The sequence below is a fragment of the Chiroxiphia lanceolata genome, chromosome 6, assembly GCF_009829145.1.
Source record: "Chiroxiphia lanceolata isolate bChiLan1 chromosome 6, bChiLan1.pri, whole genome shotgun sequence".
Taxonomy (NCBI): Eukaryota; Metazoa; Chordata; class Aves; order Passeriformes; family Pipridae; genus Chiroxiphia; species Chiroxiphia lanceolata.
In genome coordinates this window covers 48,646,222-48,671,774 of record NC_045642.1, presented here as the reverse complement: position 1 = coordinate 48,671,774, position 25,553 = coordinate 48,646,222, and the positions used below count along the sequence as shown (strand labels likewise).

Sequence of the window (25,553 nt, the reverse complement as noted above, 5' to 3'; positions counted from 1 at the left end):
TCCACATCCCTTACCATGTGCAGCTGCATTTTGTGCTTATTGAAATTAAATTCCTAATTTAAAGCAGCTGAAAGCAGACTGAAAGGTGTGCCCCAAATCATGAAAAGAGCCACAGGGGTGTGAGAAGGGACCCTCTCAAATTACAGAGCACAGCCTTGCCCTGATTAAGAAGGAAACTAGTACTGCAAACTGGTTTTTTTCCTTTAACTGCCTTATAAAAAATACTATTTTTAGTGTCCTTTTCTTCATCAGAGAGGCAATCTGCAGTCCCAAAGGCTGGCTGCTACTGCGCTGCTGACTCCAGCAGCTGGAGAGCTGCTCAGGCAGGACTGGAAGTCGGTGAGAGCCTGAAAAACTCTTGAGCATGAAAATGCTGACGTAACTTGATAGCAGCAAACTGCATACAGGGACCTTATCAGTAATTAAACAATACACTTTTATGAGCAGTGTAAATAAAGCTGTTCGACCATGTAAATTAATTTAGTGAGATGCCTTGAAATGGGTGCTTAATATGCACCTCAGGAGGACTCAGATAATTCTGGAAGCATACCAGGTTACTGGTATTTCTTTAAAACAGTGACCACACATAATCTCATGAGCTCCATTAACAGCAATCAGAGCTACTCTGCTATATGATACCCAGTACTTGCGACTGGCTCTATGCAGAGATGAACAGAGATGCTTTGTTAGCTCAAACACTATGAGTCTGTGCTTTTGGCAGAGGGTTTCCCTTGCAATGGCTCTGGAGCTTGAAGTAGCTGTGTTATACTGCATGATGACAGGCATGAAATTCTTAGTTAGCAGCAGGTCTGTGGTGCTATAAAATGTAAAATGAAAAATATCGTAATAGAAAAACTACAGTCCTGGTGGATGGGGAATCCACGAAAGACCTCAAATCAAGAGCTATTAGAGTCACTGTGCAAAACTTCAGACTGGAAATGTTCATGTTCTCAGAGTGTAAACAGCATTTATTTCGGGAAATACACCCCATTTCTTACTAATGTAGCCCCACCTTCTGCTCATATTTGCCTCCTGGGGTACTTTAGCACTTCTAGTTATCAAAAACTGGAATTGAGGAGAGACCACCTTGAGCCTCCCAGAACTTTTCCTTCCTGCAAGAAAATTTCCAAACCAGAATTTCCTGATGAAATTTCTGAACCAATCCCCTGTGTGTGATCCCTAAATTACCCTACAGACTATGCGCTCTTGTGGCAGGGGCTTTCTCATGTGTCCATATAAAGCCTAACTTGACAGGGATCCATATTCCAACTAGACATGCCATTTTCTAAGAACATTGTAAAATAAGAAAGATTCGCCTTTTCTCTCTGAATCAGACGCCCAGTTGTGCTTCTAGCAAAGCGAGGGGCAGCTCTGGCACCGACTTCGCAGGTGTCATGGTCCAGCAAGCGACAAAGAAGAGTCACTGGCAGCCGTTTGGAGGCAAGTCTGCCCCAGTGAGTAGCTCTGGCGAGGCGGGAGAGTCCCAGGGCGGCGGGGAAACTCCCCCTCCGCGATAGGGATCGGTGAGTAAGCGCTGTGGGAGCGCACCTGGCGGGCGGCGGGGCCGGCAGTGCCCGCTGCGAAGGGCAGGAGGGGGCCGGGCGGGAGGGAGGCAGAGCAGCCCGGGGAGAGCGCTGGGGCAGGGCAGCGCCGATCCGCAGGAGCTCCGCCGGGCAGGAGGCGGCCGGCGACAGCCGCGAGTGTGCAGAGGGGCGGCCAGGAGCCCTCCCAGCAGGTACCGCGGGAGCGGGGAGCGGGAGCGGGAGGCTCGGGCAGTGCCCGCCCGGGGGCCGCGGAGAAGGGGCGGACAGGGGCCGCAGGAACTGCCCCGGCGGTGGCGGCCGCGTGTGCCCTGGGAGTCTGTATTTCCTATCAACTTTGAGAAATGAAAGCAGGCAGAAAATTAGGAACTGTTTCGAAGTACTTTGGAGTTAAATCTTCATGTAAATTAGGTCAGAGATTAAGTTGCACTTAGAACGGTTTCAAATTGGTATTGCTGTATGAAAATGTCCTTGTAAAATCCAGATTTTCTGTGTGAATTAACAGCTAAGCATTGCCATAGGCCAGCAATAGCTAACTAGATCACCTTCTCTAAGAACACTTGAAGTAATTAGAGATGCGGTTAAGCCAAAGCTCAGAAGAAAGTTGTGAATATACCTGGACAGTTTCCCTTTTGTATGGGGGGAAATTAACATCAGAAAATAAATATTTACTGAAGTTATAACCTGCTGTATCCAAGAGCACTGCTAAAGCAGCAGTTGTGATTGTAAGCAGTTTCAAACGGTCCTGTTCACAGTGTACTTTTTGAATGCATACCATAAAGCTGGATTCCAGGATGTGTAAGATCACTCGTTATTAAAGAGCAGTCTGAAATAAATATCTCAAATTAAGCTGGTCTTGTAACTTTCCTTTGATGTGGAAACATGCCTAGTTGGATGGAAATATCTCATTTGATGCATTTCTCTAGATAAGAATGGAACGGTTGATATTGTGACTGTTCCTGCAATGTACACTTCCAGTCAGTGCCGCTGTAATTATGCAGGAAGAGAACAGGACCTCAAGGGACTTCTGCTAGGCCACAGCTGTCAAGTGCCTGGGCATCTAAATGATCCTGTAAGCACTCATGCCGCGGAGCTAGATCCTTGCAGTCCTAACCCTCGGTCTCTGATCTGTGCAGGCTCAGTTTTTTCCTAGTGATATTTGCTGAATGCATTGAGCTCTGATGCTTGATGTGCCTTTAGTGTTTGTAGTGTTGGTTAGTTAAGTGACCAAGCTGTCCAGGAATGCAGAAGCAAAGTTTTCCATGACAAGTTGCTCTTGGAGAGCCCAAGTCTTTAGATTACATATAGATGATTGGGACCACTTAAAAAACATACAAGGGAATACATTGCCAGGCCTTTTTTTCCCCTCCTTCTTATTCTTTCTAGGTTTTGTGTATAGCTGTTAGACAGATGTGAAGAGTCCAGTTCTGAATTTGCCTCTTTCATTTCTCAGGAGAGTGCTGTTCTGGGCTGGTGGTCTCTGGCTCCTTACTTATGAATTTTTTTTTGCCTTGCTTTCAGTACAGAAATATTCATTAGGTGAACTGTGATCTTACAAGTTGGTGGCTAGGGAATGAATCCAGAAGTGAGGAGGTTTGATTTCTAGTCCTTTTTCCAACTGTATGTTAAATATTAAAATATATATTTCCAGAATACATGTGGTTAAGCAATATTTAATTTCAAGAACAATATATTTATTACTAAAGTGTCCCTTGATTCTTGCAAATATTTATAAAAATGACACCTACTAAAAACGCTGTACCCAAAGGGTATGTTGGACTCCACAGCCCTTCCCTGCATTTAATTTAGATGATGGATCCCCAGGTGATTAATTCCTCTTTCTTCCTATGCTATGGAAAGAATGAATGTGGACAGGATTGTTCAGTCAGTCATGTGTGTGTGTAGATTATTAATTTACAGTGTTGGGAAAAACACGGTGCCAGTTAGGCACTGGCCTCTTTTTCTTTGTCCTGATCATTAGGCTTGTCGTTTTAATTGCTCGTTCTGCCATTTGTTTAGTGTCAGCTGGTTTGCTTTTCACTCAGCCTCCGTTCACCATACTCCTAGGTGGTTTACTCTCACTTGTATGTTACACTAAATGCACTCCCCAGGGTTGTGGGTTGGCTGTGAAAAGGGCAGTTCTGCTCTGGCCCTTTGTTTTCCACACTGCATTCTGACCCCACCTTGTGCAGTCAACCACAGGGAGAGTTGGAAAACTGCTTTTTTTTTGAAAGAAAAAAAAAAAGGTTGCTTATTCTGGTCATTTAATTTTGTATCTAATCAGTGAGCTGGGCCAACTCACTGTGCAGCTGCATGTTTACTGGATCCTACAGGAATGGCTGTTGGCAAGGGAGAGCCGAACTGCCCCTCTGGTAGCAGCCAGCCCTTTAAGCAAGTTCAGGACAGGCAGATGCAGCCCCCACATGTGGTGGGCAGAGCCAGAGGATCTGCCTTAGAAAGGACAACCTCAACTAGGAAGACAGACTTTGGCTAGCTTAGGCCTCCTGTCTTGCTGTGAATCCTTCTTGCTGTGGCTTATACCAGAAGTACCCTTTGACTTTGGTGGAATATTTATTGAACTTGTTTGCTTGATTAAGGTGTTATTTACTTCATTTAGTGAATTTTACGTGAAGCATATTGTTCCCCTCTTCAGACTCTAGTTTTATGAAAGAATTGCTTTGTTTACTCTGAATTGCTATCTCCCTAGATACCTTAAATCTGGTAAATATTCTAACTGTAATCTAAGTAGGACAACACCCAATCTCTGTCAGCAGAGAATTTAAAATCTCATCTCTTAAAAGTGAAAGACAAAGCATGCTCTGACTTTCAGTAGGACAGGCTTTGTTTGAGTTAAGCCGTGTTGTCATTCCAGTTAGTAATGCCATTCAGGCTCAATCAGAAAGACTGCTTATGCTGAGAAAAATTGGGCTGATAGCGTTTTGCAGCCAGGATGAATCTTCCAACCTAAACCAAGGAGCCTCATGTGGGAAGAGGTTCAAAACCTTGATTCGGTTGAGCTCATCTGTGTTGCATCATATCCCTTACTAATCTCAATGCATCAAACCATGCAGAATTAGTGAGGATGCTTCTCTTAAGCTTAGCATGACTATTTGTTTGCCTGTTATTGCAGATGAAGTTTACCCTAATTCAGTGCCAAAAAAAAAATTGTCGGCAATCTGATGCTTATCTTTCCTGTAAATTGTACCCTGGTGATTTTGTTTTGAAACTTTGTTTTTCAGTGATCTAATAGCCACACTTAAACTGGAGAGAACAGATAATTAGATCCCAAATGAAGGCCTTTGATGTTTGGCAGGTTTTTGTGATCATTGCAATGAGTTTTGGATTTGGCCTGAAGGGCAAGTTCTGGAGATGCTCCTTTAGCAGTTAAACCAGCTTTGACGTCCAAAAAAGCACCATGTCCCAGTGACCTCGAAACCTATGAGGCACTCGGTTGATTTAGCATCTGTGCTTTGGAGCCTGGAACCTGGATGTGAGCTGGTGCAGCGTGCTGCAGTCTGGGAAGGGGGTACTGAGCTCCCTGCCCAGCTCCCCAGGGCACCATGTTGGGCCCCAGAACGGTGGAACAGCCTCATCAGCACGGTGTGCTCGGGATACATTAATGCACATCTGAACCATGGAGAGCTAGAAGGTTGCTTGGCTTTTGTGTGACAGCCTCATCATCAGAGGTGTGGGAGGGTCCCTTCTGCCTGCAGGAATGCAAGCCCTCGCTCCCACAGAGTTCTCATGCCTCTGCGCTGAGGGGCTGCATGTGGCTTTGTCCACCCTGCTTGTTGAAGCTGGGTCAGGTGGTTAACGTGGCCAGAAATGGCCCAGCCCTTGACCAGGGCTTGGCAGGGGCTAGAGGGGGCAGATAAAAAGGGGGCTAAGGATGAGTTCTCATTACAAAGTTCAGACATTCAGTCTGCTATGTGTGTATGTCTTCCAGTGAGGAAAGTGCCTGCCATGCAGAGAGAGGACAGTTAGCCAGAATGAGGTTTGAAAGTTGCTTGAGCTAGCAGTGCCTTTGTGGTTAGTGGTGAACTGATACAAAAACAAGTTGTGTTTCCTGTTTCTGAGAGAAATTGTGTTGTTTAGCACTCCTAAATGACAACAAAACATTCTCAAGACCAGTTTCATTTTGCAGTAGAGGAAAATTCTAAAACTTTTAATTCTGGGTTGGATTTATTAGGGCTTTTTTCTCCATGATTTACTTTTGCAAAAGGGGATTGTTGGCCTCTGGATTGGGAACTCTCTGTGAGTTTCCTGTTCAGGTTCTCTGTCTGCTCAGCAGTGAACTGAGTAGCTAAAAATTGTCTTCCATGAAGTCTTGATTAAACACAGACCATCTCCCTGAATTGTCCTGGCTTTTGTTCAGTTCAGTGGTATGTGTACTTCCAGATCTGGTTTCACCAATGTGTGAAGTCATGGGTTCAAAATCTCTTGTGAAGAGTGTTGATTTAAACTCAATAGGATTAAAAAAACCCCTTACATTCTGTAAGGGTTACATGCTGTAGCTGTTGTTCACTGTGTTCTTAAGCAAATCTGTCCAAATGGAAAAAAAGGAATGGTGGCTTCATGCTGCCAACTTCTGTTCTCATGACCTCTGTCTTTTCAGGAGGGAGCAGAGTCCTACCACCATCTCCCACAGTTGTAGCAGCATTTGGCCAGTAATGATTGGGATGTCAGATACTGCCATTAAATTGAGACTGTTCTGATTTCTGTTGGTTTCTCCCAATGTTTATACAAACTCCTTTAAAAATGCTTCTTTTATGCAGTGCTGGTTACCACTTATCTGCCTGGGCAGCTGCCAGCTACTCCAGAGAGTACAGCTCTCCAAGAGGCACTGGTGGGGCTGGTAAAAGTGGTTCTGTGTCCCTGGTCTGGGCAGATTTAATGCAAAAAGTAATAAATAGTGGTACCTTAAAAAGACAGGATTCTTCTGGACTTTTATTTCAGTGTGTGTTTAGGCAGCTTCCTGAGCTCAGTACACATGCCCTGCAGAGCCATACTCTCAATCTGTTTTGGATTTGAATTAATTAAGATCAGTTCCCATTTCCTTTTCTTGATTCATTCATTTAATCTGTTTTCATATATGAGATGTACTGCAGTCACCTGTTTCCTTTCTTAATCTCAGCGACAGTCTTTTTGATTTCATCTGTGCAATTTATAGGTTTCCTTCCTCTCACCACAGTGCTGTAACTGGTTATACAGGGGATAGTATGGAGCAGACCTGCTGAACAGGGAATCCTCATCCAGTGGAAACTCCATAATTGACAGGTTTTTTTGGTTTTGTCATGAAACAGAAGAATAATAATATGTAAAATAACGATCAGAAAACTGCTTCACCTAAAACAAATCAGTAAATGTGTGTGTGCATGTATATGTAAAGAAATATTCCACCTTGACTCTTGTAGGTCAACAGTTTTAATGGTAAATGAACCTACTTTTCAGTGCAAAACTGCTTGGGTTTTCTTATCTTTTTTTTTCCCCCCCTGAAATATACAGGAAAAGCTGTTTGCATTAGCTGTCTGAATGTTATATGTGTATCCATGTGTTTTCTGTATGGCTCTGTGGTCATGGCAGAGGCTGAGGAGTCCTGGATGCCATTCAGTGCTCTTTTTCAGCATTGCGTTGAATTGGTTTCCAAGGGCCATCTTTTTAAAACTAGACACATTTAACCATGTTAAGGAACTCCACAGGCAGATGCTCTTGCCTAAAATACCTTCTTCTTGGCTGTCCTGTTGAAAAATGAATCCAGATGTTTTCAGTTTTCTTTGGTATCAGAGCTATAGAGGGACTGACAGTTCTATTTTTGTGGCTTCCTGGCATTACGGCAGAAGGACAAAAAATTGGATTAAAACTTGACACAGAATACATAAAGAAAGCCTTAAGTTTTAAGTTACATTATAAAGTAACCATCGGTGATTGTCATGATTTGTTCCTAATCTGCTTAGAGCAAAGGACTTATCTTATGTTGAATTCTTTCCATGTTCTCATCAAAAGCCAAATTCTTTTTCCAGATATTCCAGCCTCTTCAGCTTTCTTTTCTGGTGTCCTGACTTCAACTCTTGCTTTGCCGTTTTCCATCTGAATCCAGAGTGGTCTGCAGTCCAACATAATGGATTTATTCTTTTGTGTTTACTGCCCCAATACATACCATACTGTACATCCTTGTCCAAGTCAGTGAATTTATCTTCAGTTCAGAGGAACAGTGTTGTCAGTTCAGTAATTGGATGAATTGGTTCCTTGCCTAATGCAGCATTAGGAAGAGACACTATATCAACTTTTACAGCCCAGAGCATAGGGGATTCAGCATATTAAAATCCCAAGTTTTAAGCTTTATCATGGGATAGATTTATAATGTTTCCCTCTCAACTCAAATATAAATCTCACACGAGAAAAACTGGTTCAGATTTATGGAAATTGTTCTTTTGGCCCTTGTAAATGATGTTATTAATCTTTCGCATACTGGGATAGGATTGGTGTAAGTCTGTGTTTAAGGGCTGCAGGTGCAAGGCTATAATGCTGAGCCAGAGTCAGGGTGTCCCTGGGGACCATGTCAGAAGGACAACTTTGGATCATGTACTCGTGCCAGGGCTTGTTCCCCTTCTCCAAGGGGTGCCTGGAAAGCAGAAGCAGTTGTTCCTGTAGCACAATAACTCAAGCACACACACCTGCTCAGCTTTATTTTTCTTCAGGGAAGTAGGCAAGAGCAATTAGTTCTTCTTTGTGATGTTCTCTGTTCAGTGCTCTTGTGCCTGGACTGCGTGTGCAGATGTGCTGAAAGCCATTTGGCCTCCTCCAGACTGGAGCCCTGGGAAGAAGCAGCTGCTGAGCTGAAAGAGACCACAGCTAGATTGCACAAGTGATCTTTCTGTCGGGTTCAGCTCAGGGCCTGCACAAAGAGAGACATATATTAGATCATCTTTGTCTGGGCAGAGAAGCTGGAGGGAGAAGGGAAAGTTGTAGTGGGACGTGGCATGGTCTCTCCCAACTGCATGCAGGAAAATGTGGCTGCTCCAGGAAAACCCTTGTACAGTTAGAGCTAGACCTCCTTTGCAGGAGAACACGCAGAGCAGCTTGGGGGTCACAGTGAGTTCTGCTTTTACTGCTGTGACAACACCTGAGTTAAGAATTGACATCCCAGATCGTTTCCTTTGACTCAGGAGAGCTTGCTAAAGCTGAATAATATTTTTATACAGTTTTATACAGTATTGAGCGCACTTGCTGATTACAAGGGTTTTAAACTTTACCTGCAACTGTTATCTTTAGGAGAGCCGAATAAACAATATCTTACCTGAACACTACAGCAGTCATAAGAGGGAGTGTGGAGATGCTGTCTGTGTGGAGGAGACTCCCATCTTCCTCCTCTTCTCCATGTGCTCAAAATGTAATTAGGATGTAGAGCTAGTGGTGGACCAGTAACAATATGGGATGTCAATACAGTACTGTAGGAATGAGAGCAGTCTTGCCTTTAAAAGTGGTAATTAATGAAATATTTTCTCACCTTAGTTTATCTTGTGATACTGTTGAGTCTGAGGTGCACAGTTCAGTTGTGGTGTCAGCCTGAGAGAAACTGGTCAGAGAAGCAAGATAATGTTTTGAGAAGAACTATACAAAACAGACTTAAATGGTGTAAAACCTACAGGTTTATACTTGTCTACATGGCTTGCTTTGGTCAACTTAGCTTACTGAAGAGAAATACAAGAGAAGGTTAGATACTAATATTTTAAGATCTGAATGAAGAGATACTACTTATAATTAATGCTTAGTTTAGCAAGACATAAAAACTAGGGGGGAAATTAAGCTGGAGATAGAAAGTTGAGATATAAATAGTGAAGGAAGTCTGCTATTGGAATGTTTTCTGAAATAAAACTTCCCCCGATGGGCTGCTGTGTCATCATTTACCAGTGCTGGAAGGTGCTTCCTGTGCCTCAGCAGTTAGTGGTTTGTTTGCATCATGGAGTGTGACACTCTCCCCAGCAACTTTTTGCCATCTATTTCTGTTACCAGATTCGATTGTGTAAGTACTGAAACAACTCCATGAGGCTCTTTGCCCCAGGAAAGCTGTGCAACGGTTTGTCAGAAAATCCCCATCAGCTAAACTTGGTTAATGACGCATGGTCTCCTCTTCAATTTTAAATATGTAATTACACTCTTCATTTATTTGTTGCACTGGGAGAGTTTTGCATCTCTTCCTTATGTTTCTGTTGAACTGTTTCTGAGATGTTTTTCACAAGAATGGCTGTCTGGTTGTGTCCTTCAAAAGCCTTCTCATAGGCTCTCTTTTTCTATTGTGTCATTTCAGCATCTCCTTTGTGATCCACTGCTTTCAGAGTGAAATCCATTTCTCTTTCCAGGCACAAAACGAGAGAAAGCCTCATATTTTCTTAATTTCCTTGGAAGGCAGAGGAAGTGGAATAACCTCTGCGTGTAAATTCCCAGAGCTTTCACGCTTTTCCCAGAGTTGCAGCTACAACCAGAGTAGGCAGGTGTATGTACACGCTCACACCCACTAGTTACTGCAGATATTGCTGTTGTGGGGTTCTTCCAGAAATCAGTATAGATAGGAGCCTTTTATCATGTACCTGGTAGGTGTGTGTTGGCATGACATTTTTTTTCTTTTTTTTTTTTTTAATTCCTCTTCCTCCAGACAGCCTGTTGTTGCTGAGGTTTATGATGAATAGGAACAAAAGCTTGTGTCCTCTCATTTCACATGCTCAGACCCACTTGAAGCACCTCTCTCGTGTGTGGGTGGTACAAGTCAGATCTGCCTACAGTCCCCAAAAAACTGAAGTTTGTTTTTTTTTTTAAACTGTGGGCTTTATGTTAATGGTGTGTGCCTGTGCGTGGCCCTATGTGTCTGTGTGGGTGCATGTGCTACTCTTGCTGCTACAGTAGCAAAGTACCTGGAGGCAAATTTCTCAAAACTATTTAAGCTGTTTTACTAGTGTGGGACGGTTTTGAGGTGCAGTGGTCACAAACCACCCCTCTTCAGATGAAGAGCTGTGCTCAGAGAAGTGCCCAGCTCCCAGGTGCTCTCCCCCAGAAACAAAACCACAAAACAGCTGGCTGTGGAAGTGAAACCTTTGGCAGCATCTGCTCCATCAAAAGATAATCCATCTGACCTGCATCAGAAGCAGCTTTTGGTGTGCTGTGTTTCTGTTAAACATCTGGAGACCTGGGGTGGTGCTGTTACGCTCCTGAAGGATTTATATGACTGGGATTGACTGCATCCCCTGGATCCGAAAGGCAGAAAGGCCCAGAGGTAGCATAAACGTGGTGTTTGGCTGAGGTGTGAACTGGCAAGCTCGAGCTCGCTTTCTCCACAGGGCAGATCCTCAGATGTTGCAAAGTGTCCTGGCTCCTGGACTTGTAGACACTTGTGTCATTCAACATCTGTCCCAAATGCTTAATAACAACCAATCATCCCTGTTTCCGGATATTTTCTTTTACACATCCTGCTTTGTGAGAACTTACTGCTACTAGAATTTTGCTGTGATGGGTCTCTGAAATGCAGATCTGAGAATGCATTTTATACATTTATGACTGGCAATAAATCTCAAAACATTTGAAACCACTGGTTTAGCCAGCTCTCCCTGTTTGAGAACAGCTATTTCACCTTTGTTTCTACTGCATAGTTTTCAATGTGTTACCTGTTCAACTCCTATGGAGCAGTGCTGTGACTAACTGCAGTAAAATCCACTGGCAGCCTACAAACATGTTGCAAAACATACCCTTTCCTCATATGGCAGCAAAGACCTGACATTTCTTTTCAAACTGCTTTCAGCTTTTAATATATAATATTGCAATCATCCGCTTTCTATCATGTTATTTTCATTTAATGAGTTGTTGAAAATATTTACTTTCTTCTCCAAACATCTCTGTCTTGTAATCGTTCTGGAGGCATCTGGAACTAAAATCTTTGATACTCTGTTTATCTGATTTTAGCTCAGTCAAAATTTCTATCAGAGAAGTCTGGAAATCATTAAGATAATTTATGTTTTCTATCTAAACCCATTAAAATAATAGTGATTGTAATTCTCTAGGCTCAGTGTATGTGTGTGGTTGCTTTCTAAACTTTGTCGTTTCCAGGATGTTCTAATAAGCTTGGCTCTTCTATTGCCTTAGCTTGGAAGTACAATTGCTGAGTTAAGATTCATTATCTTACTTTGCCTTGATACTGGGAAGAGAGAAATTAAAAGGGTTACTGAAATGGGTGAAAAACACCAAGAAGGGGAGAATTTGAGACAGAGTGACAAGATCTGGGTTCAGTTCCCTCTTCTCCTGCAAATTGATTTCTCTCATTTTTTTGTCTGAAAATGAGGGATAATTCTCCTTTTCCCCCATCCTTTTCTCAGTCTAGTATCTCCAGAATGGAAGATGTCTTTATACATGCATATTGCCTAACAAAAACTGACTCCAAAATATAGAGACAGCATCAAGGGGTCCTAACTTCTTGTTAAAATGGATGACATTACTGGGAAGTCAGTACTAGTTTGGAATTTGGGGGGGCACCTAAAAAGTATCTCTACAGTTCAGGTTTATTTCACAAATGCATTCCCAGAAGAATTCATGTTAGTGCAACCTTTTAACAACTGTTGAATAATACACTGAGGATTTTTGGGTAGCCAACACCAGCAAAAAGTTCTGGCATGTGGGATAAGTTTAACCTTTGATAGAAATGTCGACTTCTGTCAAGATCATTAAATACTTGTTTAGTCTTCGACAATATTTTTGCTCATTTTCAGTTAATAAAATAGTCAACAGAACCTACTAAATTTCTTTCTCTCCCACATGGTTAAGAGGAAACTTTTGCATGCAGTGAAAATTGTATAACTAACTGTAGGCAGTTTGGAAAATACAGATATGAGAAAATATATTAACTGGGAGCCAAGCCATCTAATTTACTGCCAGAACTGCTCTTCTGAACTAAACCAAAAAACAACTGTATTTATTACTGTAGCTTAGTTAAGTGATTAAAATTTTTAAAAGTATTTGAGACGATCCATGTTGTGCTTTCACAAACAAAGCCAAGTGCTCTAAGCAGAATGAGGGAGCACTGTGTCTAGATGGTGATGGTCTGTTCCTCAGCAAATGCTGTCATTTTTTTTGTAATGTGGCTGTGGTACAAGTCTAGGAACCCAAGTGCAAAATTTGTCACTGAGACTGCTACATTTTTAAGCATAAAGAAAGTGTAAGCTGTGCTCTAGTCTCTTGCTCTTGGAACTGTCTTTTCAAAATCCTGTATTTAAGCTAAAACTCTTAAGATATGTGTCTATATACTTTGGCACTGGCTACTGATACAGCCTTGCCTACAGAACAGTAATCTGTAAATAGTATACTGTTTTGTACAGTAGGCAGTGATGAATTGCTTTATATTTGTCTTCAGATAGAAAAAAATGTATGAACATTTGCATATTGATAAATGGGGAAAAAAGATAATGATTAAAGACTATATCACTGAGCCCTGTGATGCAAAGGCAACTGCTTGTGACAGATGATTTATATTTGTTTATTTGCTCATATTAATGGTTCCAGCTAAACAGTTTACTATCATGAACTGAATTTTCTCTGATGCAGAAAAACTAATTTTTCCACTTTATGTAGCTGGAAAGTAGGGTGGTGTTACTAACATTTGGTTTCTTCACCAGCAGTAGCGAATAAATTCAATCTGGACATCTTAAGATAAAAGTCTGTTTTGCCTGTGCAAACTGCCACTGAGGCTTAGATACCATTGTTGCAAAGCTTAGAGCAAACAGAGCAGCTGTTTCAGCCCAGTTTAAACATGGTGAGCAAGAGTGAAGCATATTAACTCCAGCTGTGTACTGATAACAGCTGGGAAGGAAAATCACTGCAAGGGAACCCTAAGTAAACTAGAAGGCTTAGTTATCACGAGTGTGCCTCTAAGGGAGGAGCAGCAATGAAAATCTGATCCTTAGAACCATGGAGGATTTAATGAGGAATTCCCATGCCTCTTTTTGTGCTTCTGTGAAGATGCAGAGCAGGTTCTGGTGGTGGTGGCATTGCCTCTGAAGATTTTTGATGCAGATCTCATACTGTACTTAGACTCATGGGCAATTTTGAGATCAAGGCAAGTACTGAGTGATGGATTCTGTGCATCCATTCTATATAATGGTGTCCCTTTTAAAGCAGAATATTGCACCGCTGCCCTGTCTGATTAGAGACTATGCTGTAATCTCTTCAGTAGCCTACATTATTCCAGAATAATATGTACCAGTATTCAGGCTACTTCTGGGGTTTTTATATTTGGGTACTTGTATTTTGCTCTGTTGAACACAAAGAGCAGTATAAAACTAGAGGAAATGATAAATATCACTCAGTGGTAAACCCAGCAAAAATTATTCAGAGAAGTTGTATTAAAGCAAATATTTCCTTAGGTCCTTGTTGCAGTAGAATAATGGTTCACCTAGGTTTAGGTTTAATGGGAATATATTTTAAGAATTTCCTTCTGATCAATCCTTTGTGATAGCTTACGATTAAGAATAATTCTGGAACAGTTATGCAGTTGTAGTACTAAACCTTCATTATATTTCACACTAGTATTTTAAAGATAACAGGTTAATGTAGGGCTTCCTTGTGAAGGTCTCAGTATCTCAGTGACTGCAAAGGCCCAAAACATAAATAGCAGTACTGGAGGTACTCTGTGTTTTCCTCCTTTATCCTACTTGTCTTTCCCATTCCTTCAACTTATGTTCATGTTCTATTTGGTGTCTTCTAACCTCCGTGGAGTTAAAATCGTGTCTTGGGTATGTTCTACTAAGAACCTTGTGTACTTTAGATGGATGTAAAAGGACTAGACTTACACAGCTAAAGTTTTGGACAGGAGGCAACACAGCTGTCTGTGTTCCTCTGAAAAGAGAACATAAGGATATGAATAAAGACATTTAAATGAGGCCAGTTAGCATTGTCATAAAGTTCTTTTAATGTTAACCAGCTGTTAGAGACTTGTTCTCATTCTTTAGTAGATTACATGCCTCTTATTTTGCTGAAAGTCAGCATGCTCTATTTCTGTATGCACAGCAGACAATTATATAATAAACCAGGTCTTCAGTTTCATGTGTATACAATTATGAGAAAGCAGTAGTTCCTCAAAGAAGGCAGTTTTGGCATCATTCATAAAGAGTGTTTTCAAGTTAAAAGTATGGACTATGTTGAGTGAAAAAATGTAAACATGTATAGATGTATGTGAAAATAGTACAGGAGTGAAAGAGGATAGGAGAAACATGAACAAGGGAAATGGAATAAAAACCACATCTTGCAAATGACTTGACAAGACCACATCAAAACAGCTGTAAAGCTGGGTAAACTCTAAAGCCCAGTGGCATGCACAAATATGAGGACAATTTTAGTGTTCCCAAAAGACAGGGACCTGTCTGAGTGGGTTACTGAAAGTATTTGGATAATGTATGTTAGTTATTGTCTCTTTCCTTATGTTTTTATATAAAAATAATTTGTCTCAGAGAGAGAAATCTGATGGCTCTGATCTTTTTATGACTGAAGTAACATTCTCATTGACCTTGGGACTGTGTCCAATAAGCACTTGCATATTAAATAACCGATAATATTGCATTCCAGTTTCAACTATTCCTATCTACAATGGTTTGGTTTATTGTGTTTTTCAGGTTTGATTGCTGCACTGGATCTTTGACTGTGGTCCCCTCTACATTGCAACGCTGAAAACAATGGCAACAGAATATATGAAAACATGCTGTAAATGGTGTTTCTGCATCGAAAAGGAAAAAAATGATCGTGAGTTCTGACATAATGACATCAACTAACAGTTTTGCTGTTCTGGTTTCATTAATGGGGAAATTTCCCATTAATAAAATGACTGTGTCACCCGTGATAAACTTGATTTCTTTTACAACATCCCAAATGCTTTCCATACCTCCACTTGGAGATTGAACACATGCTTTTAAGTGTTATGAATTGGAACTGAGAAATAACACTTGTCTGGAGTCTGCTCTTCGCCGCCTAAAATACTGTCCAAAAAAGCCAGCTTTTTTACCCAAGGTTGTGTAAAGGTCTTGTATCTTTTGAACTCTCAGAATTCGAAAGCTTTCTTTTTTTTTTTTTTCCAACTCTGTGGATTTACTGTCAGGATTTTCTTTGGTGTCTCAGTTGTTTGAAGAACTCTTCAATGATGCAAGTGTAGCTTTTGTGAAAATTCATGTTAAGAGGAAGGTAGCTATAAATATAGAAGCTTGGGCAACAGAGAGTTTGGAGCAGTACAGGTGTCAGGAGGAAAAATATCTTTTCCAGGTGCTAGTCCTGAATGCTATAAAACTGAATATTAGCAGCTGTTAAGTAATGTATCAAGCACAGATACTATTAAATAAAAGACGTTTGTTCATGGTATTGTTCAAAAATTAATGCACATGTGGACTGTCTGTTTTTCTTGCTCTTTATTTTTAGCAGTTTCCATGGTGCAGGAATTTGAAGCAGGAGCTGCAAGCAAGCCAACTATTGTAGAGAAGCCTCCATTGTCTTCTGTGTCAGTGAAGCGTCAAGTTGGCTGTTCCGAGGATTATTTGCTTTCTAAACTGCCCCTGGATGGTCAGGAGGTACCATTTGTGGTCCCTCCATTCAAACTGGCTTATGTACAGCCGAAGAACCTTCCTAGTATCTCACATGCTGGAGGGATTAAAGGTACAATACAAACAGCATTGCTGAAATAGTTGTTTAGCTTCTGCTACTCCTTGAAAGTTATTCCTACTGTATTCCTACTGAAAACATATGTTTGCAGAACTTTTCTAGAAGCCTGGTCTTGTTTCAAAGAATCATAGAATACCATGAGTTGGAAAGGACCCACAGAGATCATCAAAGTCCAACTGCTGGCCCTGCACAGGACACCCCAAAAGTCACAGCATATACATGAGTGCATTGTCCAAATGCTTCTTGAACTCTGGCAGGCTTGGGGCTGTGACCACTCCCCTGGGGAGCCTGGGGAGCTTGTTTCTTTTCTCTCTGGACACCCAGAGAGGTTTTGGGAAGTATGTCATCCCACTGTGAATCTCTGTGATGTTGCATGAATAAGACTGAAAGGGATGACTGCACACCAGTGTTCATACTCAAAAGTAATGGAAGACACTTACGGGAAACAGAATCTTTAGTGAAGAATTTTTTGGAGGCAAAAAAAGACCTAACACATGCCAGCATCCAGACCACTCAAGTAAAAAGAGAAGGGTGGTCTGGCTTTCATGGTTAATATACTGATATGTTTTAACATACTAACACATCTTCCTTTTCAAATTTTGCCAATAGATGGCATGCACTACTACTTGGCAGAATTTTTTGTCCCTAGTATTTCCTATTTCCTGGGTTTTTTCCTATTTCCTATTTTTTTGCTGCCTTTTGGGAGGCTGGGGACACAGATCTCCATGGTATGAGGTTGCACATGATGTTATGATTCTTTGCTTCACGGCAATCTTGTGTTTCAACCTCTGCATGTTAGTCCCATACTCAAATGGCAAAATTATGTATATGCAGTTTAGACACAGTGCCGTTTTAAACAAATAGGATCCTGGCCCAGTAACATGAGTTACAGGGCATACGCTATCATTAGGCTTTTAGTCCTGCCAGAAGATGCCTAAAATTAGGTAAGGGAAAATTTTGGCACAGGGACATACCTAAACAGTTGTTTTTTCTAGCATTTCTTTATCTCAAGGATGTGATAAGCTGGGAATATGCTTTTAGTTCCATGTGAATGTATTTCTTTTCTGGAGGTGGAAGCCTTAAAAACTGAAAAAAGTCAAACACATGTTGCATAATAACTAATGCAGCACTACGTAACTATTTTGTGTTTATGTGGTTTTATTCTCACCCTCCTCTCTCTCCCTGTGTCCTTGCCATTGCTTCTTGTCTTCTCCTGTGGGCCTATTACCAAACTTCCTCCTCATCCACTACTGCTGGTAACACTGGCACCAGAGCCAAGCTAATCAGCCCAGCAGAGCTATTTGGTATAGATTGGCCATTCTGTGCCTGATCTTTATCGTGGGCTTTATTCGTGATGTCGCACCAGACACGAACAGGCAACGGAATAGCTGGAGGTAGAATATGTGAGGTCCCTCTCATCTCTGAGCCGGATCTCCCCATTGCTGTTGTCTGCTATTTTGGTAGCTATTTCTTTTAAGCCCACAAATGGACATGCTATGGAAATGCAGGACATGCTCCTGATAATCCCCTTTCTTACTGGGTCTGGGTGCAGGCTTTACCTTGCTTTGTCCTATCTTGTCCTCAAGATATTATACAGAGAAGTCCAGCGAGGACTCTGAGGCATGAGTATTCTCCAGGGAGAAGGAAGATATGTCTAACAGCATTTAGATGAATGTTTTCTTTGTTCATGCTGTTCTACACAATCTTATCAGTCAGTGTCTACATTGGGAATTCTGGTTCCTGATCATTTCTGAAGGACCTGATGTACAGAGTGGCCCTTAGGCTATAAGCTGGCAGATCTTCTGGCAAGATGACCTGACTCTTCATAATTGTCTCTCTTGAGCAAATATTTTAAATTCTTGAGCAAATATTTGAAAAGTAGCTGTTATGTCAAGTAGACAACTTTCATTTCTATTTCCAAATATAAATACTTAATTTTTAAAGTACAGCTTTCTAAGCCTCGTTAAAATTGTATTTAAAAATGCAGCATTTACTTTTCAGGGAGATTTACTAAATACAGTGAAGTGTGCTGTCATTCCTTCCTCACATTAGCCAAACCACCAGCATACTCGAGAAATGTATTTAGAGTATTTTTTCTTAGACCGTTGTTAAATATCTGTAGAAATCCAAGTTCTGCTCTCAGTTCCACTCCATTTTCTGTGCATGTCTGGCCATTCTCCTTTAGTGAAACAGGACATTCTCAGTGTTAGCTCTTGGCATCCCTTCTGAAAGCAATTAAGTTCTGGCAGCCTTTCTCTTCAGTACTCACTGCACTGTGTCTCATGCTCTCACAGAAGTAAGCTAGCAGGAAGAAGTGTGCTCCTGGTCTGGAACACTGGCTTTTCCATCATCTGCTGTGTAGCAATTCTTTATGGCCTCACTTCTAGCATTCATCCTAATTTACGTCATTCTCCAGCCCATTATGCTTGAATTCGTGCTTTATCGTTGCTCATGTTCCATCTCAGTGTTTCAGTTTTTCTTTTTCACTTTACTGGCACATGAGGATTTTACAGCAGTGATAGTTTGTCTCTTATGGTGCAAAGCACTTGCAGAACAGAAGGCACTTTATGGTGGGGTAAATTTAAGAGATGGGTTGAAGTCCAGGGAGGTGAAGTGAACAAAGTAAATGCTAAAGTTTGGCAGAATCCAGGTCACCCCATTCTCTAATGTACCGTTACATATGGCTTCTTTTCACTCTCATTTTTCATGGCTTGGCTTCGCGAACGAAGATTTGGGAAGGCACTATCCACTTTTGCTACAGGCACGCTGGTGGCTTATGAGGCCAATACGTGACAGACATATCCGATTGCAAAAGGCACAGCAGAAAGACTCCTTAGATGGTGTATTTTGCAAGACACGGTTCTTTCTGCGTTGCCTTTTTATCTCGAGAGTGATCCTGCGTGTGTTCTCGAAGGAGACAGCTGCATTATAGATGGTGTGTCTCCAGGCCTCCCGATTTGAGGCCAGAGTAGACCAGTTATGGTGATCAATATGGCCAAGGCTGAGATGTTATTTCAGGGAGTCCTTGAATCTTTTCTTCAGGGCTCCTCTCATGCGGCAGCCGGTGGCAAGTTCACCATAGAGCAGGATCTTAGGAAGGCGGTGGTCCTTCATCCTTGAGACGTGCCCTGCCCATCGCAGCTGTGTTCTCATCAACATGGCCTCAATACTAGTGACAGCTGCTTGCTCTAGTACAGATGTATTGGTCACATAATCTGACCAGCGGATGTTAAGGATTGTACGGAGGCAGCGCTGATGGAAGCGTTCTAGGAGACGCAGGTGGTGGTTTTCACTCTAGACAGTAAAGAACACTACAGCAGTGTTCTTCACTGTTTTGCTGACCAAGATGTACGTGTTTTTTCTGAAATGATTATGGGCTGAGTAAAGGGCTGGGATTCAAGCATTCTCAGATACGACTACTTGTGCTTCAGCCAACAATTCAAGTAATTTTGGACCAGTGATTTTACCATGGACAGACTTCCCAAAGAGACTAGATAAACAAGGAGACTGCAATCACAAGCTGCATTATCTTTCCATACAAGATCTTCCTGAAGGTGTTGGGATCCATTACCTGAGTGGGAATATCCAGGGAATAGGTAGTCAAATAAATTGGAAGTTTTCTGTACACATGGCTCTACTTTTCCTATTAATTTCTGTCTTGCTGTCTGTCTGTGGAGCCTTCTGTATTTTAACTACTTGGCATTTACTGCGAAACTCCAAGACAGGGTATGCATAGTTTTTACGGCCAATTAAATTCCAGTGTTTGCTCGCACACTGTGAAAACCTGACATAATGTGAATGTGTGTTTTCTTTTTCTTTTTTTTTTTTTTCCTTTACCCGAAGTAGATAATATTGAAATATTTTGTCCTTTGCCCTGAAGGCACCCTGCCTGCCTTATGAAGCCAGGCAGCATGTGTTATGTCTGGAACTCTTGCATTTGATGTTTACTTGTGCTCCACAGAACCTGCCAGGGCCTCATTTGGTGACCGGAAAGCAGAGCTACACGGCGTGTACCAGTGGCCCCGCTATGACGTGTACAACCCCTTCTATTTGGAGCACCGGGTTTCGCCAGATCTGATTAGGCGCTCCCAAGCAAAATCAGATAACAGGAAATTATATGGATCAGGTGAGGAGAACCACACCCTTACTTTTCTCTCTGCCTCCCCTTTTCAGGGTTTATAAGTAAGAGGGCAAAAAAGCCATTAGTCTACAGAAGTCTTGTTTGATTACAGCAGTCCCAAGTCAGTCTGTATGCTACGGACACTTCTTGGATGGTGAATCAATCCGTAGAGCCAGCTCTGCTTGATTTTCAGCTGTACTGTTACTTTTTGTCGTTTGGGGGCATCAGAAGACTCCGTGCACCACACAAAGGTAGAGAAATTGGCAAAGTGAGCTACTGTAGCTGCTTCTGATCCCAAAGAGGATGCAGTACTGGAGATTTCAGATACCAGTGATAGGAGTGAGGGAGCCAGAAAAAAGGAAGGCAGGCAGTATGTTGAGTGGAGAAATGCCTGAGGAGTACACACCTGGGAAGAGAAACAAGCACCAAAAAACGTTCAGGAGCAGATGATAAGAACAGGTGCAAAATGGGGCATGATGCTCTATGCCAGCTCTTTTGTAGTTTGCTTTTGAAGCTACAGAAATGTCCCCACTTCTCATTGTGTGTAAGAATGGGGGAGGGCTGCACGATAGTAAAAGTTCAGATGGAATGTGTTTGGCTACTAGGGAAAAATTATCTTCTCTGCTGTTCATTGGTATATGTATCCTGTAATGAATGCTGTTTAGACTGAAGTAGATGACTAGGTGTTGCTTGTGATTTCTACAGCAAATGCATTCAGAAAACTCAAACACTTGAAGAAATGTACACGCCTCTCCGTTAAATCGGAAGCTGGCAACAGCATGCATTTTTAAAGATGTTTTATTTAGAATGGTATATCATGCTTATTTTACAGCAAGGGGAAAATGTCTCAGTCTGTGTCCTGTTTCAAAATAATTGTGAATCACCATAGAGACTACATGAAAAGACTACTCCATATATTTTTTAAGAGAACAAAACACATGTACAGTTTTAGCAGCCTTTAACACATATGGTTTTACTAGGCTCTGGAAGCACCTGTGGTGGGAGCCAAATGGGTTTTATAAAACTGTCTTGAACATCTTCCCTTCAGTTCATCATCTCTTTTTCCATTTTTCTTCAAGCAGAGTAAACACTTTACTAGTTTTGTCTTACTAAGTTTAAACACAAGAAAGGTTACTCTAGTGTGTCTAGAGTAGAGTTTTAAAATGCCTTCTTCCTCCAGAGTTTTTTGACAGCTGTTTCAGAAGTTAGATGATTCTCATCATGTGCATCTATAGAATATTTAAGCAAAACTCTAAGCCTAGTTTGTTGCAGCAAGTGATACTTTTCGTATGTGTGGGTTTAGAACTACAGGATGTGTTTTTTTGGAATGTATGAAGTGAAATTTTAGAATTCTAATAGGAAGTCCCTCTTCTTGATCTTAAAAAAAAAACCCACATAAACAAATAGAAAAATAAATTTATTGATGTTTTCCCCAAATTCTAGTTATTAGTAAACAACATATGGTTAAAATTGTTCTGCTTTTTTAATATTTTCTTCCTTGGGAAAAGAAAGAATTATTCTGTATTCTGTCATCTTACAATAACCATAATTACTTCTTTCTTTTGATAGCAATAAAAAGGAAATAGATTTTCAGTAACGAGAGATGTAATTCTGTTAAGATAACGATCGGTGGATTGCAGCGGATGTCTTCTGCAATACCATAGCACAGCATTGCAACAAAAAGCAGTTCATTGCATTAGATAGCCCTAGAAGCTAAACTATGCTCATTTGCTTCAGTATGGGCCATTTTTGAGTTGGGCGGCTTTAAAAACCTCTTGAACATTGCTGGAGTCAGCAGAGATTCCTGAAACAGTGGCATTAGTTCAGCTTTCACCTACTGTTGCTGTATAATTATGCATAGAAAATTTCCTTTAGCTCTGTATTGACTTGGGGTCAAAAGAAAACTGATAGCATCTACTTAACCACCAACTGCTGAGGAAACCACTCTTCTATAAAATAAAGGTCTTGGTTTTGTGCTATAACAGGTACGTGTCATATTAGAGTTAAGACTTGCTTTGTCTGAGATCTAGTAACGATACGGAGTGTGGTGCTTTGACACAGTGATCAGTGAAGCCAGGGAGATGAGGCCAAGTTTAGCAGGCAGCATGTTTTTGCCACTGGAATCTTTACTATGGAAAAATTTTTAAAAGGAGACCAGGCTAAACCCCAGTTCTAGCTGGCTAGATTTCAAGACAAAGGTTTTCTGTTTCGTTAAAGCATATACTAAACAAAACATTTCTCTTGAGGAAATAACTTTAAGGCAGGCTCCCCATCCTACTAGTGTGACCAAGTAAGTTTGAACTATTTCAAAGATGGAATTGAGATATTTTAATGACTTGCTCTCTCCATTTTGCCATTTCAGGGGAGTGTTTTGGAAAGGGGAAGTAGGGAAAGGTACTGATGTCCTTCCTTGGATGTTATTTAGATAGGTTTCAATTCTACCATAGATCTACTTAAATTTTTTTCTAGCAATGATGCTGACATGATTTATATTGTTCTCTTTGTCTTTTTAGTTAGTGATTTAAGATCTAGTACTTTGCCTGGATCAGTTGATGTAAGTCGTTCAATGTTTGATCTCAGAAGCCCGCCTCATCGATCCATGAAGGTGCGTTCCCCTTATATATATATAACTTAGGTTATGCTGAAAACTCAGATTACTCAGTGTATCTGTTCCTGTTGCGTTGTGTTTTCAAAGTAAATACTGAAGGGCATTGTACTGTGCACTGGAAGGACTAGAGGGGAAAGTTCAACATCCTGACTAACTTCAAGAGGCCTTTTCCTGAGGCTGCTCTGACGTGCTGTTCTGGCCCAGAAGGGCTGTTGGGAAACCCAAGCAGGCTGTTAGGCAGGACAAGACAGAAAACAGGTCATGGCTCATCTTGTGATTTCTCCCATCAGTTGAAAAGTGGAACACTAGAAGTTTCCATTGACACAGAACACTGCCTTTATTTTATTTTTTCTTTTTAGTAATCATCTTTTAGATAGCAGTGAAATTGTATGTATATATACATATATATATATATGTATATATACATATATATATATATATATATATATCCATGAGCAAAAAAAAATCTGTGCTGGTCAAATGGATTCTGTATTAGCTCATTGCATCAAAACAGTAATTGATGGTGGATTAAGAGACTAGTAGGGAATGAGGTAATTATTTGAAACTGAGTGTTTTGTTTTCATCACATCTTGTCCGGTGGTGTAATCTCTCTGGGTTTTGCATCTGTTGCTCTGAATTAAGTGAATTTTTTGTCCCCCCCAGAGATATGATTCAGTCTCCAGTGTACCCAGCAGTACTTCTTCCAGGAAGGATTCACAAGGCAGTAACAGGAGCCTGGGTAATGTTTTGTTTGTTTACCTTGTAATGAAATATTTCCCTTTGCACATGAAATATTAAGCTGTTTTTACTGTTGTTTGGTTTTGTTTTGTTTTGTTTTTTTTTTTTTGAGATGAACCTAACTAGCAGATCAGTTTGGAGATTACTTTGCAATTTGAGATTGAGTTTTGGACTTGCACCTTCCTGTTGTCAGGAGACTGAGCAAATGAGACTTTGAGGAGTTCTCATGCTTTTGAAAAATTCATCCCTGGATTTACTACCCTCATGAATTAAGAAATTACAGACATTCTGTTAGGGTAGAATGAAGCACTAGGTCACAGGTCTAGTCCTTTTTAATCTCTCAGTACAGTATTTTTCTGTGGGAAGTGCCTGAAATCCAATACATATATTACACTGGTAATTAGACAAGAATATTGCATGCAAACCCAGCATCCTTATTTATGAAAGAATGCTGAAGAAGTGGAGATACTGCAAAACAAACCTTCAAAAATTAATCAAGTCCCCACAAAAGTCACTCTGCTAGAAATCAGAATTTCTCCCAGTCTCCTCAAAAAGAAGACTGGGGGCAATGACCTAGATCTAGTCAGGACAGAGAAATGCTGGACATTAAATGGCTCTTCTGACTTGGAGAAAGCATAATAGTAAAATGTTTACTAGACTGGAATTGAAATCTGAGAAAGGTAAACAGGAGGCCAATTTATAAACTTAACAGTGAAAGAGATTAAGAGAAGTGACAGAATATAAATGTGTTCTGGGTTTCTCAGGCACGTGATTTTTTTCTTTCTAAAAGTTGTTTGAGTACAAGTAGTTATTAAATTCCGTAGAGATAACTCAGGCACATGGTGTGATTCTTTGTGTGGTCCTCTGCAGAGCCACAGGAGCTGGACTTCAGTGATCCTTAGGGGTCCCTTCCAGTTCAGGATATTCTATGATTCTATTCTATGAAATGTGAAGGCTTTTAGCTATGCAAAAGATCAAGCTACAGGACGTGGTGGATATTTTGTCATTAAAATGTAGGTGTTAAAGTATTTCAAACTTATTTTGAGAGGAGTTTGCAAAGATAACCAGTCCACCTACTAACGAGTTCCTGTATTCCTGGAATGAACATTTAAGATACTGCATTACTTCTAAAAACACTAATTGGCTTTCTTCCATAGATACTATTACATTATCAGGTGATGAACGAGACTTTGGAAGACTGAATGTGAAGTTGTGTTATGTTTCTTCTGTAGAACAGATTTGGATCACAGTTTTACATGTAAGCAAATATAAATAAGTTGTTTATTTATTCAAATTGCTATTTTCCTATACTTGATGTTAATTCTCATTAAATTTGGCTCTCTTGTTACTTTAATGAATACTTTTAGGAGAAAAATAAAATTACTGGTAAGTATTAATATAAACAAAGTTCAGTCAGATCTAATCCTGGGCTTCAAAGCATCCTGCCTCTCCTTGATTTTTTTTTTCCTGTTGCAATCCCTGTTCTGCTACAGTCAATAGCAAGAAGTAATATATAACTCCTTATGTTACTATACATATGTTAACATGTTCTGGTTGTGGAGTGAGGAACTATTCAGCATAGATTAGAAAGCTGAGATGGTCATAGGCTGGTCCTGCTGTGAACATTTTCCTGAGGAAATCTGAAGGCAGTAAATGGAAGCAACTTCAGAGGCAGCATTTAAATGACTTCTGTGATTCTATGACTTTAAATCTAACAGTTCCTTCAGGGCAGAACCTTGATAGCACTTTGAGGACACGTAGCTTCTTGTGACCTTTTTGTAAGCAAATGTGATACTGTTATGCTGGTTGTTTTATTTATTTCCAGGAACTATGAGTAATTTTTAGGCAATGGAACTTTGAGTAGTCA

General features: G+C 40.8%; 1 protein-coding gene across 5 annotated transcripts in view; it reads left to right on the top strand.

Moving 5' to 3' along the window:
- Positions 1-1,084: 1,084 nt before the first annotated feature.
- The window catches only part of TC2N (tandem C2 domains, nuclear), a 40,266-nt gene continuing 15,797 nt past the window's right edge, over positions 1,085-25,553 (top strand). Inside the window, exons 1-7 of one of the 5 annotated variants that reach the window (XM_032691623.1) lie at positions 1,085-1,454; positions 15,188-15,314; positions 15,981-16,214; positions 20,182-20,346; positions 22,854-22,945; positions 23,612-23,687; positions 24,844-24,944. In XM_032691623.1, coding sequence (XP_032547514.1) covers positions 15,248-15,314; positions 15,981-16,214; positions 20,182-20,346; positions 22,854-22,945; positions 23,612-23,687; positions 24,844-24,944 — 735 coding nt within the window. In that variant the 5' untranslated portion in view covers positions 1,085-1,454; positions 15,188-15,247. Of the gene's footprint in view, positions 1,524-1,626; positions 1,736-14,226; positions 14,312-15,187; positions 15,315-15,980; positions 16,215-20,181; positions 20,347-22,853; positions 22,946-23,611; positions 23,688-24,843; positions 24,945-25,553 lie in introns of those variants that run through there. The other 4 variants (XM_032691626.1, XM_032691622.1, XM_032691624.1 and 1 more) reach the window with 4 other exon arrangements.